The sequence below is a fragment of the Rosa chinensis genome, chromosome 1, assembly GCF_002994745.2.
Source record: "Rosa chinensis cultivar Old Blush chromosome 1, RchiOBHm-V2, whole genome shotgun sequence".
Classification (NCBI taxonomy): Eukaryota; Viridiplantae; Streptophyta; class Magnoliopsida; order Rosales; family Rosaceae; genus Rosa; species Rosa chinensis.
The window spans coordinates 28,284,794-28,300,206 of NC_037088.1; the positions used below are offsets into that span (position 1 = coordinate 28,284,794).

Below are 15,413 nucleotides of genomic sequence, written 5' to 3' on the forward strand. Positions count from 1 at the left end.
AATTTCTATTATGTGAATTTAAAAGTTAAAATCTCTATAATTTTTTTTTTCCGCAAATCCAACAACTTTTCTATCATATTAGTTTTCGTAACTTAAATACACAGGGATAAATGGTTTTGAAGTTAAAGCGTCAAGCAGTTGCAAAAGATAGGATCAGTGCATTTCCAGATGCACTTGTTAGTCATATACTTTCATTCCTTCAAACTATATATGCTGTGAGGACATCCTAACATAAGAGCTCTTGAAAACTCGGAGCTTTGCATACTGAAACCTACGGTTTCGAGCAACAAAGCGGCGATGTCGGTTTCGATCCTTGCCTGCAAGAGGACATCTTTCAGCATCGATCTTGTCTGGTGCATGTCAGGCTTATGCAGCAGTGGGAAGTCGGGCTTGAAGGAGAGGCGGCGCCAAGTATGGATCTGCGGCTCTGGTTATGGTGATCTAGGCTTCGAATTGCAGGGTGGCTATCTCCGGATCTCTACTTATTGGGACGTGAGGATCATCACCTATTGATTAGGTAGATGAAGGAGGCGCTTGGATCGAGCGGCTGACAGGATGGTTGTCGTGGGTTTGCATCTGGGTAGGTTGTCGGACTAATGTGGGTGTAGCAACAGCTCTGGCGGTCTTGCTAGGTTTCCGACAAGAATTGGTCTGGGTGCAAAAAATGAGGGTATGGGAATGGGTTGGCCTTGTTGGGTCAAGGCCACTTTCCCTCCTCTCTTTGACTTGGGCTGGATTTGAAGTTAGGCCCTTTGGCGAGCCCGTTCGGAGCTGGACTCTACACAATCCCATTTTGAAGCTATTCACTGCAGGTTCTGGTGGAGGGGTACACCAAGAGGTCTTTAGGCCCAAGCCAGTCAAGGCAGATGAGGAGAACTAGGGTTATGTAGGAATAAATTTAGTTGCTAGTTGTTTTTCTTTGTATTTTCCTTTTGGATTTTAGTGTTTTGCATTTTCCTTTTTGGATTTTAGTTTTTGCTTCTTCCTTTTAGAAGTTTGTCTGACTACGGTCATTGGAGCAACAAATGTAATGGGTGATATTCGGATCCCCTAAACTGACCTTGTATGGTTGTTATGATCTTTGTTCACAGTAATATATTTCCTTTCCCCTAAAAAAAAAAAAAATCTCTATCATATTATTTATAACTTATTATCCATGATTACGTATAGTAATATTTTTAAAATTTTTAAAATGTAATCCAAAAGTTTATGAAGAGAGAAAGGAGTAAAACTTCTTGAAAAATATCCCCTATAATTTTAGAGTTTGCAGTAAATATAGAGATTTTTGTTTTTTCTCTCTTCACTTTCTCTAAAATTGAGATAGATATAGGGAAATTATTGGAGCAAAAAAAATGTTTATTTGCCGGTAAAATAGAGAACAGAAATAGATATAAGAAAGCTGTTAGAGATACTCTTATACATATAAACCGACTAGAAGTTACTTCCGTCACTTTCTCCATCTTCATCCAAAAGTTTTCATGTCTTTTAGATTTTTCATTAAGTTTTCATTGAACACATCTTTTTTTTTTTTATTATTATTATTTTTTTTTTTATTTGGTAGATAAAATAACAAAGAGAAGCCTATTGAGCAACCTACACTAAGTGAATCAAAATTAAAAGCATTAAGAGGGAGACATCGAGTTCATGTCTTATTTCCATCCACTGAGTGTCCCATTTAAGCCACACAATCCACTGTAAGTTAGCTTCTCAGAGATATGCTTGAAGGAAACAACTTCAAAGCTTTGAGCAAGTCATTTAATGTCATTCACAATCTTCTTCATTCCCCAAGGAATGCTAGATGTTCCATTGATCGATACAATCTATTAAGATTTTAGAGCCACCCTCAACTTGAATTTTCTTGAAACCTTGATAGATTGCTTAGAGAATCCGGCCTCTAAGAACAAAACCTTTTGAAATGAGAACATTATTCTTGCTTAGATTCTTGGATCCAACAATGACTGGGGGAGCCAAAGGCATCACGTATTCTTTGAACATGTCTTGCTAGACTCATATTCGATAGGATGAGGCCCCAACTTTTGACCTTTGTGGTATTTGATGTTTAATATAGTATCTTTCTCTTAGATGAATTCTTAATCTTAATTTGAAGAGAAGTTTTAAATACACACCCCTAATTACTTGTTACACACTCCTTACTCAATATACCTACCATTTAATTTCTCATTCTAATATTTTACTAAATATACAACCCAAATTACCTAAAATATCCTTAAACTAAAAAACCATGAAATACACTATTATTTAACTACATTTAGGGCTACTATTTAATTTGATTAACTATATAATAGACCATATTAATTATTTGTGTTAGTTATTGGGAAATCCATAAGGATTCATTATTGTTTTTTTTTTTTTGTTGAGTAAATGTGGATTTCATTAAACACATGCCAAGATGGCCATTACATATCCTTTTGCTGCCTTCAACTAGACAGATCAAGAAGTTGTAGTAAGAGAACTACTGTGATACATAGAGATAGACCATCTATACTCGAACTAACCGCTCACTTATTAAAGCGAGCCTATGACTATGGAGACATTAAGACATAGAACATAGGCCTAGCACCACATGAACCTATATTTTTCCGTTTCCCTTCAAGGTAGCTACGGCTAGGAGATTTTGTCGAACACAATATTTGTCCAATCCATAGAGATATTGGGCCCAATAGCTTGGTGAAGTGGGCCTCACAGCTGCCCAAACTCTTAATGAAGAGCCTAAGCCCATGCTCTTCCTTCATTTTCAGTTTCTGGCTTAAAGCATTGATAAGCCCATTACCAAGAGCCCTAAGGACTGGCCCAACAGATTGCCCTAGCCCATTTGGGCCCAAATCCAATATCACTAAGGCAGCACCTCTGCCACCATCCACGCCATCTCCATCGCAGGTAAGCATGCCGCCGTTTACACGGCCATTTGGACTGCCGTCAAAGAGCAGCTTTGCTACCCATGGAAACCATGCACTCTCTAGCAGAACCCCCAAGAACTGGGCTGGGATTAGAGCCGAAAAGCAATCCCTTCGTATTGATTTGGACACCCAGATCCATGGGCAACGCACCATCGTTCGTGACATCGTCTGCAGCGCTGGCCCAGTTCCGCCCTTCACTGCTGCCAGCAACACAAGAATAGCATGGTGACGAGCCCCGTCCATCTGCTTCTCAGTCGACAATTGTGACACCATTGAAGTCGCAGAGAGAGTGTGAGAGGTCTCCTGCAACCAGAATGTTTTGCCACCACCGCCATAACCCAGAACACCGTTGTCATGTTGAAACATTTGTGAATCGGGCCACCCTGACCTCAGATCTCCATCAAGCAGAACACTATTCTTCCAAGAAGAAGGTTCAACAATTGGCGAAACAGAAGGATTAGGCCTATTCCTCGCAAAGGCAGATGGGAGGAAGAGGATCGGACCCAAACGCTTTGGGCTTGGAAGTCGGTCGGAACCGCCATGTGCATCGCCGACATAGGAAGACGGCGTTAGAGTGAGTGCGAGAACTAGTGTTGCTAGAGAGATTGAGAGAATAGGGTTTTCATCTTCCTCTATTATCTTATTATTGTACTCATAATGCATAACATCATACGTATAATCATTATTGTTTCCTTCAAATAGATGCTTAGAAATAGGTTTTGTATTATTTGAGTTCTCATCCACCAAACACCCTATTGATCAAGTATAAAATTTTGAGTCGAACATTCAACCAAAACTGTATCAATAGTTTCTTCACAATGGCGGAACTACAAAGTTGTTATTGGATGGTCAAACAAATTTACAATTACAAAGTTTATTATAATAGATAATAAACTGACTAATCATAATTTAAAAAAAAAAATTGAACTAAAAAGTGGTAGTAAAGTGATATGTTTTAAAAACATTTAGTGCCATTGATTTCGAAATTCTAAATTATATGGTTTCTCACGCCATTTAATTAAAATTTATTTAAGAAAAATTTAAATTAGATGGTTTCTAACTTTATTCTTGTTTTAAATGAGGATGCCATGTATAGAAATTTATTGCGTTTATAATTAGTGAATAATATAAGGAAGATATGATTATTATTATTTTTCTTCTAATACATAGATGTCTATTTTGGTCATTTAAATTTATCTATAAAATCAGATTTGAAATATAAATAATAAGGATGTGTATTAAGTAATTTGGGATGTGTATTTAAAATTTCTCTAATTTGAATTTGGTTATTTATGTTTAAGTTATTTGACTGGATCACCTTAGGATGTTACATTTAGATAATTGAAAAATGAAGATGAATATGAGATGTGACTGCAATATTTTTTTTATCAAATATAAAATTCATTTATTGGAGAGACTTAAAATCAATTTTGAGTCTATAGTGACTTCATTAAATTCTGCCACAAACAGACAACATGAAGAGTACTACACGGCATAACAATAGATCAATCACTTAAGTCTTATCTAATGTTGAAAATGAGCTAATAAATGTCAATCTCTACCAATAGATAGTGAAAGGTGATACTAAAGTAGTCTTAGCCACACAATGGGTGGACTAGTTACAAATTTGCAGTGTATCTCCAACTACAAGATTGGAAACCACTTAACAATTATTAGGCCTCATTAAATAAAGCGCCATCCTGACTGAGATCTTCGTCCCGGTGTTGAGTGCAACAATGATATTCCACATGTCACAAATCAGAAATAATCACTAACCTATAATTTATTCGACACTTTAATTATTAAAAATTAAAAAAATTGATGAGTCACTCAGTTAAATTATGTTATTCACCTTGGTATAATAATTAATTTCACCAACAACATTCGTAAATAAGATATTATCTTTAAAGTGCTTTGTCAAATTGTAAATTTTAGGGAGTTTTTATTATATCTCCAAAATTGGCATTTGAACCTCCCCACTTAATAGACCTCCAACTTATTTTCACGAATAACCAATTTGTTATTTACACCTCCCTAATTTTCCCACAATACCCATAGTTTAACCAAATCAATAAAAGCCTCTCTCTTTTTTTCTTTTTTTTTTAAGTTTTATTCATACCTCTAAAAATTTAAAATCGACAGTTGGACCTCCTCTTTTTTTTATTGTTGTCTTAAATAGTCATGTTTTCCATGAATATTAATTTTTCTAGGATAGAAGGTGGATTAATAGTTATATATATTTTTTGCATGTCACTTCATTCAGTGATTTATTACTTGATTCCGAAGGAGACCTCATCCTAAGTGTTTTGGTTGTTCAAAAACAAGCAGAATGAGCTTTATTGATCTTGCTGGTTTGGATATTAATATAGACAAGGACACGGGTAGACATTATGCAAGGAAAGACAAATATGTAAAGAAGTCCTTGTCACGGCTTGGGTAAGATTCCATAACCATTTTATTTGATATTTTTTTTTTTTGAAATACCATTTTATTTGATATTGGTCAAGGGCAAATCCATGATACAGATTTGGGGTGGGCTAATTTAACACTTGATTATAAGATTTTTTTTTTCATCGATAATGTTTTAAGACTAGATTTTACAAGATATTCTAAAGAAATTCTAACAAAAAATGTTATAACTAAACAAAAGAGGGAGAAGAAAATGGGTAAAGGAAAAAAAAAAGATTTACAGTTAAGTCAAGAAATGTGTTACTTCTGTATCCTTCTCAATACTATGGAAAGGTCAACCTATGGGGTTCTTCAAGCCATCTAGAGGAATCCGGCAAGGGGATCCATTATCTCCATATTTATTTCTATTCGTATCGGAAGGATTATCTGGGCTTCTGCAACATGCAGATCATACGGCTCTCATTAACGGGGTTAGAGTGACTCCTAGCGCACCATCGATATCTCATCTGCTTTTTGCAGACGATAGTCTGTTATTTACTAATGCAATGGTGCAGGACTGCGTTACTTTGAAACAATGTCTTCTCCTTTATGAGAATGCAACAGGTCAACGAATTAATTTCCAAAAATCTGCTTTCTCCTTTGGACCCAATGTCGCTGAAGATGTGAAGAATGAAGTAACAGAAATTCTTGATGTACCTGTAGTTGACTTTCATGAGAAGTACTTGGGATTACCGACAACCATTGGGAGAAATAAAAAAGATGTCTTCAAGAAGTTGAATGATAGGTTGGATTCTCATCTACAAGGGTGGCAAGGGAAGTTTCTCTCAAAAGCGGGTAAGCTTGTGCTAATTAAAGCAGTGGGTCAAGCTATTCCCACTTATTCTATGAGTGTTTTCCAATTGCCAGTGGGAGTGTGTAGGAAATTCCAATCCAAGGTTAGTAGATTTTGGTGGGGGAAAGGAGGGGATTCGAGAGGCATCCACTAGTGTAGCTGGGATAAGTTGTGTAGAAGAAAGGAGGAAGGAGGACTAGGTTTTCGGGATTTACAGGCGTTTAACCAAGCTATGTTGGCAAAGACGGTTTGGCGGATTTTCTGGGGGAAGCACTCCTTGGTTAGTACTCTGCTCCAAGCCAAGTATTTTCCAGATACATGTTTCTTGAACGCGACATTGGGACGTACTCCGTCTGCAATCTGGAGGGGTCTTCTTTGGGGTAAACAGGTGCTTGATAGGGGGACAAGGTGGAGGATTGGTGATGGAAAGAGGGTGAGTATAGTTTCTGACCGGTGGATGCCTTATCCGGTTCACTTTAAAGTGGTTAGCCCGGTTCCGTTTTCGGGGGAGCAAAAGGTAGAGTCTCTATTCACAGGTTCTGGAGCATGGAATGTCCCTTTGATTAAAGCTATTTTCTTGCACTATGAAGCTGATATGATCCTGAGTATGCCACTTGGTTTAAGGACTACTCCAGACAAACTGGTATGGCATTACACCAAAAATGGAGTATATTGCGTGAAGTCTGGATATTGGGTTGCGAAAGATATGCATGATTGTAAAGGGGGAGCTGAGCCTAGTTCGAGTTCAAATAGAATGAAGGAAGTGTTGGGGAGAATTTGGAGCATCAATACATAACATAAAGTGCGCGTATTTATGTGGAGAGTGTGAGAAACCATATACATGCTCACAACATATGCACACAATCATAAAAGGGATCAAGGCTTACCTTCAGCAATCACTGGCATGGATTCCATCTTATGCAGCTGCAAACACGATCACTGAATATGGCCTTCTGTTACTTACCAACTTGCTTCTCAATGGACAGAACTTATGCAATAGTCGTGGTAGTAATCAGGGACCAATTCATCTGTATATATAGGAGACTTAAACCTCAAGAAGCTTCCCATTAAAGCATTCCTTATCGGATTAGATTTCCTAGTTAGATTCATAATGTAACACTTCATTGTGGTCTTTCTTGCAGACCAAGAACTGGATTACTTACCTTAATGAATTGATACACTCTTTCATTAAGTTACAAGTATTGATTTACAGTTTGTATCCATGTTAAACTAGGTTTGACATTTAGCTAATGTCAAACCTTTGGACTCACACATATCATACTCGATGATTTGCACCAGAGAACATCAAAACCTACTTAACTTACTGAAGTGCGCGCCAGATGACAAACTCAAATCGAAAATCCATTCCAACATGGTCAGATCACAGTTACTTATGCAGAGCAAGAAACAGTATACATTTTAACAAAAATGCAGAGTTTCAAAACCACAAACACAAGCTCCTGCAATCCACATATGTCAAACCAGAAGTGATACAATATATGTTAATGTGTATCAACAAGTAAACATATATTAGGTCCTACTTTATGTTTCTAAAACCAGAAACTCAAGCAAATTTACTGAACACTAATGGCTTAAAATTATTGCTTGAACCTCAACATCATGCTATACATGATTTAAGCCATCTGATAGCAAGTATGATATTCAAAACAAGATGATAATTTCCAAAACAAAACAATAAAGCTGCAGCAAAATCATAACTGGAAATACCTCAAAATTTTATTGATAATAAAAACTGTCATTACAAATAAGTTGTGATAAACAAACAATAAAAGATCACAACTAAAATACAAGAACTCAAAAAACCTTGGAATTTTAAATGGTCCAACTGGATTAACTCTCTACTGAACCTAAGCATCTAAATTAGCTAAAATTCCAATGCTTGCTGTATGCTTCCGGAATGCAACCACTGACAATGCCTTGGTGAAAGGATCTGCTAGCTGTGAATTTGTGTCAATACTCAAAACAGCTATTTCACCATGCTTTACTCTTTCTCTAACACTGTAATACTTTAGATCAATATGCTTGGAATTATTTGACCTTTTACTGTTCTTGCTAAAGAAAACTGCAGCCTCATTGTCACAATAAATCACAAGTGTGTCTGCCACAATGTGACTCAATACTTTGGTCTGCATGAGAAAATTCCTAATCCAAAGTCCTTCACACACAGTTTCATAAACTGCAATAAATTCGGCTTGCATAGTAGAAGTTGAAACAAGAGTTTGCTTCATGGTTTTCCAAGCAACAGCACCTCCTGCAAGCATGAACACATATCCACAAGTCGACTTCTTGGAGTCTGGATAATTCCTTGCAAAATCTGAGTCTGAGAATCCAATGAGTTTCAGATCCTCCACTTGCCTATAAACTAGCATGTGGCTTTTAGTTCTCTGCAGGTATCTCAACACTTTCTTCCCAGCTACCCAATGTTCATGGCCTGGATTAAATTGGAATCTTGACAAAATCCCTACTGCAAAAGACAAGTCTGGCCTAGTGCAGACTTGTGCATACATGAGACTTCCTATAAGTCTGGCATAAGGCTTTGACTCCATATTTTCCTTTTCAACATCACTATTAGGACTTTGCTTCTTGGTTAACTTATCTCCTTTGGACATGAGAACTTCTCCAGCTGCACACTTCTCCATACCAAATCTCTTTAAAATTTTGGTAACATAATTCTGTTGAGACAAACCAAGTAGTCTCTGTGCTCTATCTCTTTTAATCTCAATGCCTAGTACATAGGATGCTTCTCCTAAGTCTTTCATGTCAAAATTCTTTGACAGAAAACTCTTGATATCTTTAAGCAGTTTAATGTTACTGCTAGCCAAAAGTATATCATCCACATAGAGTACCAGAAAAATAAAATTGTTCCCAACTGTCTTCAAATAAACACACTCATCAACAAGATTTTCTGTAAATCCAAAAGTAGAAATCACATAATCAAATTTCTTGTACCACTGCCTAGAAGCTTGTTTTAGGCCATAAATTGATTTTCTCAACTTACACACTAAGTTTTCACTTCCAGCTTGTACAAACCCTTCTGGCTGCCTCATATAAATCACTTCATCTAGTTCACCATTCAAGAAAGCTGTTTTAACATCCATCTGGTGCAGCTCCATATCAAAATGAGCCACCAAAGCCATGATTATCCTAAATGAGTCTTTTGTAGAAACTGGAGAAAAAGTCTCAGTAAAATCAATGCCCTCCTTCTGTGTAAAACCTTTGGCAACTAATCTTGCTTTATGTCTCTCTACATTGCCATTTGCATCTCTTTTGGTTTTGAAAACCCATTTACAACCTATAGGCTTCTGGTTGGGGTCAGGTTTAACTAATTCCCAAACTGCATTTTGACTCATGGAATTAATTTCTGCTTCCATTGCTTGCTGCCATTGATGAGATTCACTACTTTCAATGGCCTGATTAAATGTAGTTGGATCATTGTCCTCTGCACAGTCCATTTCAATTTCTGCTTCTTGCAGATAAACAATGTAGTCACTCTCTTCCCCCCCATAAGTTGGTTTTCTTGCTCTCTGTGATCTTCTAGGCTGAGCCACTGGAGGATGGTGAGGTTCAGTTACGTGGTCAGTTACTTGACCAGGTACAGTTACTTGGTCAGTTACATGGTCAGTGACTTGACCAGGTACAGTTACTTGGTCAGTGACATGGTCAGTGACTTGACCAGGTATAGTTACTTGGTCAGTGACATGGTCAGTTACTTGGCCAGTTACTCGACCAGGTACAGTTACTTGGTCAGTGACATGGTCAGTTACGTGACCAGTGACATGGTCAGTTACATCTTGTTCTAAAGGCAATGCTACACTTATATTCTCATCTGACACAATTTCCTCAAAATCTAAGGTTAAATCCTCAAGGTTTGTATTGTGAACTTTTTCACTTAGAAACTTTACTTGATGTGTTTCAAAAATTCTTGGTGAATGATGAGCAGAATATAATTTATAGCCTTTAGATTTATCTGGATAACCTATAAAATAGCAACTAACAGTTTTGGGGTCAAGTTTATTCAAGCTTGGATTATAAATCCTAGCTTCTGCATGACATCCCCAAACATGGCAGTGATGAAGACTAGGTTTCCTGCCACACCAAAGCTCAAAAGCAGTATTTTCTATGGCTTTGCTAGGTGTCCTGTTGCAAATATAATTTGCAGTTTTTAAAGCCTCACCCCACAGAAATTTAGGCAAACCAGTTGTACACATCATGCATCTAACCATGTTCAAAAGAGTCCTATTCTTTCTCTCTGCAACACCATTCTGTTGTGGATTTAATTCCATTGTCTTGCAAAAACAAGGCAAATGGACCCTTTTGTTGCCCGGATTCAGTGTACTTTCCATAGAACTCTCCACCTCTATCTGACCTCACTGTTTTGATTTTCTTTTCTAGTTGATTTTCTACCTCAGACTTAAAGACTTGAAAAACTTTCAATGCTTGTGCCTTTTCTGAAAGTAGATAAATATAACTGTATCTAGAAAAGTCATCAATGAATGTGATAAAATATACATTCCCACAGATAATTTGATGCCTAAATGGTCCACATATATCAGTGTGTATGAGTTCTAATAAATTTTGGCTTCTATATGTTGTCTTCTTTCTAGTATTAGTTATTTTTCCCTTAAAGCATTCAACACAGTCTGTTAGATTAGAAAAATCAAGTTCATTTAGGATGTTGTTTTTCACCAAAATTTTCAGTTACTCTTTTGAAACATGGCCGAGTTTTCTATGCCATAAAAATGCAGACTTTTCATTTAGTTTGGTTCTTTTAACACCTGTTAAAGTGCTAGTACTGTTTGTGTTATTTTCAACAAGTAAAATTTCTTGTTGAGCCATTGAACAATTTAACTGTAAATAATCATTCATAATAACACCAGAACCAATTTGAACAGAATTTTTAGAAATAAGAATTCCATTACTATCCATAACAAGTCTACAACCAGATTTTACTAAAAGAGAAACTGAAACCAAATTCCTTCTCATGGAAGGTACATAAAAAACATTGTCCAAAACTAACAATTTTCCTAATCCTAAATCGAGCTTTAAGGTTCCAATAGCCTTGACTGCCACTCTCATGCCATTGCCTACACACAGGTTCACTTCATCACTTTTTGGGATTCTCCTCCTTATGAATCCCTGCAAAGAATTAGTAATATGAATAGGTGAGCCTGAATCTATCCACCAAGACTGTGGTTCAACATTTAGAAGATTAATTTCTAAAGAAAAAACTGTATTAGAAAAAATCTTACCCTTTTTGGCTAACCAATTTTTATAGCCAGTGCAGTCCTTTTTCATGTGTCCTACTCTTTTGCAAAAGTAGCACTTGAACCTAAATGGCCTGTTTTCCTTGGCCACTGCAGCTATTGAACTCTTAGTTATGGCTTTGATAGGCTTGAGCTTATTCTGGGGCTTTTTCCTTTTAGGCTTCTCAATGAGGTTAATGGTTGTAGCTGGTTCCTTTTCTTCCTTGATCCTAGATTCTTCATCCACACAGATGGATATAAGTTCATCTAGAGTCCAGTTTCCCTTTTGAGAGTTGTAACTGGTCCTAAGATGACTAAAACTGTTAGGCAAGGAATGTAGTGCATAGTGCACTACCTGCTCATCCCTAACCCTCATCAAGAGCTCCCTGAGTCTGCCATTTATATTGATCATCTTCATAATATGCTCTCTAACTCCCCCTGAACCCATGTACTTCAAATCATGAAACTCCTTGGTTAGCCTAGCAGCTTCTGCTTTTTCACTTTCTTTAAACTTAGCACCTATGAGTTCCAAAAAATCTGATGCTAGCTCAGGTTCTTCTATACTTCCTCTGACAGTCTTGGACATAGAGGTACGAATGAGGTTCTTAGCCATTCTATTGGATCTATGCCACTTCTTGTAAAGATCAGTTTCCTTCTTAGTGCTCTTTTCAGTTAACTCTTCAGGTTTGTCCTCAGTGAAGCAATAGTCTATGTTCTCATGCATTCCCATATAGTTCTCTACAGAATCTAGCCAAGCTCTATAGTTGGTTCCAGTTAACATCAAGACACTGTTCAAGTTCATGTAAGAGTTACCTAAGGAGCAAAACAAAAATTCATGTGAGTTCTCAATTTATAAAGAAAATAACTTTAAGTTTTCTGTGTTTTATTTAGCTTTAAGCAACTAAAACAAGAACATACAGAAAACCTAAACAATCCATACTTGCATTCATATCAGTCCATAACCAAAAATAATGTTAAGCAACACTTTTGAGTAGAAGCATAACATCCTGGAGTTCTTTATCAATATACCATGTTCAATGAAAACAAGTTATCCAAAGAAATTTATCCACATCTTTAGACAGAAGAAAAATTTCTAAGTATCCGTATTTATTTTCATCAAGCATGCATATTGCTGTTTTGTATTCTAAAACCATACTTGACCACTTCTTTGGAAGATAAAACTGAAGCATAGTTTTAAAATACAAAACACAATTTCAGTTTTGTTACTCGATCAGGTACTTGATTAGTTACCTGACCAGTTACATGGTCAGTGACCTGATCATTGTTTTCTGCCAACATCAATGAAGAATGCTTTGTGCATCATAATCACTTATGCCAACAGAAAACCACAAAACTCATGAGCTTTTAACTTTATATTCTACCCAGATTCATCCTTGTAAGAAAATTAAGCTCTCGTATCTGTCAATTTTAATAATGTGTAAACAAATTCTGGGAGATTTTTGTTCTTCATGCAATTTTACACAATCACAGATACAATACCATATCATCAATCAATTCATCATGCATATTCAAGCACAATCAAAATTGTTTCGATTCCAAGAAACCACAGAACAATCAAGAAATTGTAAATTTCATCCGGTCACCATCTACTCTAACCTAACGCACGCCGAGAATGCAACTAGTGTTCTTGAGCACAATCAAAATTCAATTATCATGCTATGAATCGAAATCAATTTCTCAGAAAAACCTGTTTTTGCTTTTTCCCCAATTTGCTGCTAAAAATCACAGCGGAAGCGTGAATTTGATAATTAACCAGATGCAGCAATCGACTTAAGTAACTTACCTTGATCAGATACATGACCAGTTACTTGGTCAGTTACCTGGTCAGTTACTTGACCCGTAAAGCAAAAACCCCTTCTTTTTTTTTGGTGTGTTTGTTTTGCAAAACCCTAAAACGATTTTGATATTTGTGAGCCTATGCTCTGATACCAATTGTGAGAAACCATATACATGCTCACAACATATGCACACAATCATAAAAGGGATCAAGGCTTACCTTCAGCAATCACTGGCTGGATTCCATCTTATGCAGCTGCAAACACGATCACTGAATATGGCCTTCTGTTACTTACCAACTTGCTTCTCAATGGACAGAACTTATGCAATAGTCGTGGTAGTAATCAGGGACCAATTCATCTGTATATATAGGAGACTTAAACCTTAAGAAGCTTCCCATTAAAGCATTCCTTATCGGATTAGATTTCCTAGTTAGATTCATAATGTAACACTTCATTGTGGTCTTTCTTGCAGACCAAGAACTGGATTACTTACCTTAATGAATTGATACACTCTTTCATTAAGTTACAAGTATTGATTTACAGTTTGTATCCATGTTAAACTAGGTTTGACATTTAGCTAATCATCAATTATTTTATGATGATATGTGTTAAGTCCATATTTGATCTAACAGAGAGCAATGCAAAATTTCTTGCCATGCGTAGAAAATTTGAAAAGAAGGAAGATTCTTGCTGTTGGCAGTGTGGTCACCCTGTGGAGTCGGTCTTGCATGTATTATGGGAGTGTCCAAAAGCAAAAAAAACATGGAAGAAGACTTTTCTACGTTGGGTATGCAAAGTGTGGCAAGAACCTTCCTCTATGGATCTTGTGCTCCATGTTCTTTCAACTGCAGTCGGCAACGAGTTTGATTATTTTTGTTCTATAACTTGGTGGCTGTGGCGAAATAGAAACCTTTCTAGACATGTAGAAAAGACAATGGACCCTGCTGAGATTACTAGCTTAGCTGGTGAGTGGCATAATCATGGTGTGCATATAAGGGATTCAAATAAAGCTGGAAATGTTCCAGGTCTCCAAAATTGAGTGGTTTGGACAGCTCCAAGAGTAGGATCTCTGAAGATGAATTTTGACGGGGCCTGTGATGTGAAAAATGGAGTATATGGACTGGGTGTGGTGTTCAGGGATCATCAAGGGTTGTTAAAAGGGGCCTTAGCTGTTCCACAGGTGGGCAATATTCCTCCCAGGTCAGTAGAAGCCTTAGCACTATTACATGGACTCCGCTTTGCGATCCACGTTGGATTCTCAAACCTGGAGGTTGAAGGTGATGCTCTTTCAGTCATCAACACTCTACATGATAGTTCTGATGATCTAAGTTTTGAAGGTCATATTATTGATGAAGTTAAGTCTTTAGTTAAGTCTTTTCACATTCGTAGTTGCCATTTTGTGAAGCGGGAAGGCAACAAGGTTGCCCATCGGCTTGCAAAAGAGGCGTTAAAAGTTAGTCAACCTTTGCTTTGTTTGGAGTCGGGGCCTTCTTGGCTCCATCAGTCTGTCAGTATGGATTTCCATTGCGAAGTCTAATTGGATCACTACTCGGGTAATAGTCACCATGTCGGTGCACTTTTGCCGAGTATTGTTCCACAAATCGTTGTAATATTTCATTATTAATGAAGTTCTTTTTTGATAAAAAAAAAGTCAAGAAACTATTAAGAAATACTAATGGAAAAAATCAAACAATTGAAGGTTTGTAAGAATAGAAGAAGAGAAAAAAAAAAGAAAAAGGAAAGAGCAAAAAACCAAAGAAACATGAACAAAGGAGGAAAGGGCGTAATGGCATTCGAACCAAGGTGGGAATTAGGAACAACAACATCACCCCAGCACTCAGCAAACTGAACCAATGTAGGTCTGATGGAAAATGGACACATATGCTGTTTAGCCCTTCAAGTGGATCCGCCCCTGATATTGGTCCCTTCAAATGCTAGATTGTAGACAACTTGGTGGTATTGTTATAATCAGATAGATGTATTTCTAAAGAAGATACAAGAGAAACAATTTCTTTGATCAATTGACATGTGCATTATGATATATCGAAGTATCATCATATATCAAAGTATCATCATATATCAAAGTATATATAGACTTTGTTGAGATCAGTTATCCTTGGGCCATTGATGTGACTTTTTAATGGTTGATGTTAATTTGGTGCAGACTTTTGGTAAATACTCTGGCAAAAGC

At 36.9% G+C, this 15,413-nt stretch overlaps 1 protein-coding gene across 1 annotated transcript; it reads left to right on the top strand.

Annotated features, from left to right (window-relative positions):
- Positions 1–14,297: 14,297 nt before the first annotated feature.
- On the top strand, positions 14,298–14,759 carry LOC112164301. The gene has a single exon (XM_024300518.1). It carries the CDS (start codon positions 14,298–14,300, stop codon positions 14,757–14,759), a length of 462 nt encoding a protein of 153 aa, XP_024156286.1.
- Positions 14,760–15,413: the final 654 nt, after the last annotated feature.

Coding starts and splice junctions, on each gene's coding strand:
- LOC112164301 (XM_024300518.1), top strand. CDS start 14,298: ATGAATTTTGACGGGGCCTGTGATGTGAAAAATGGAGTATATGGACTG.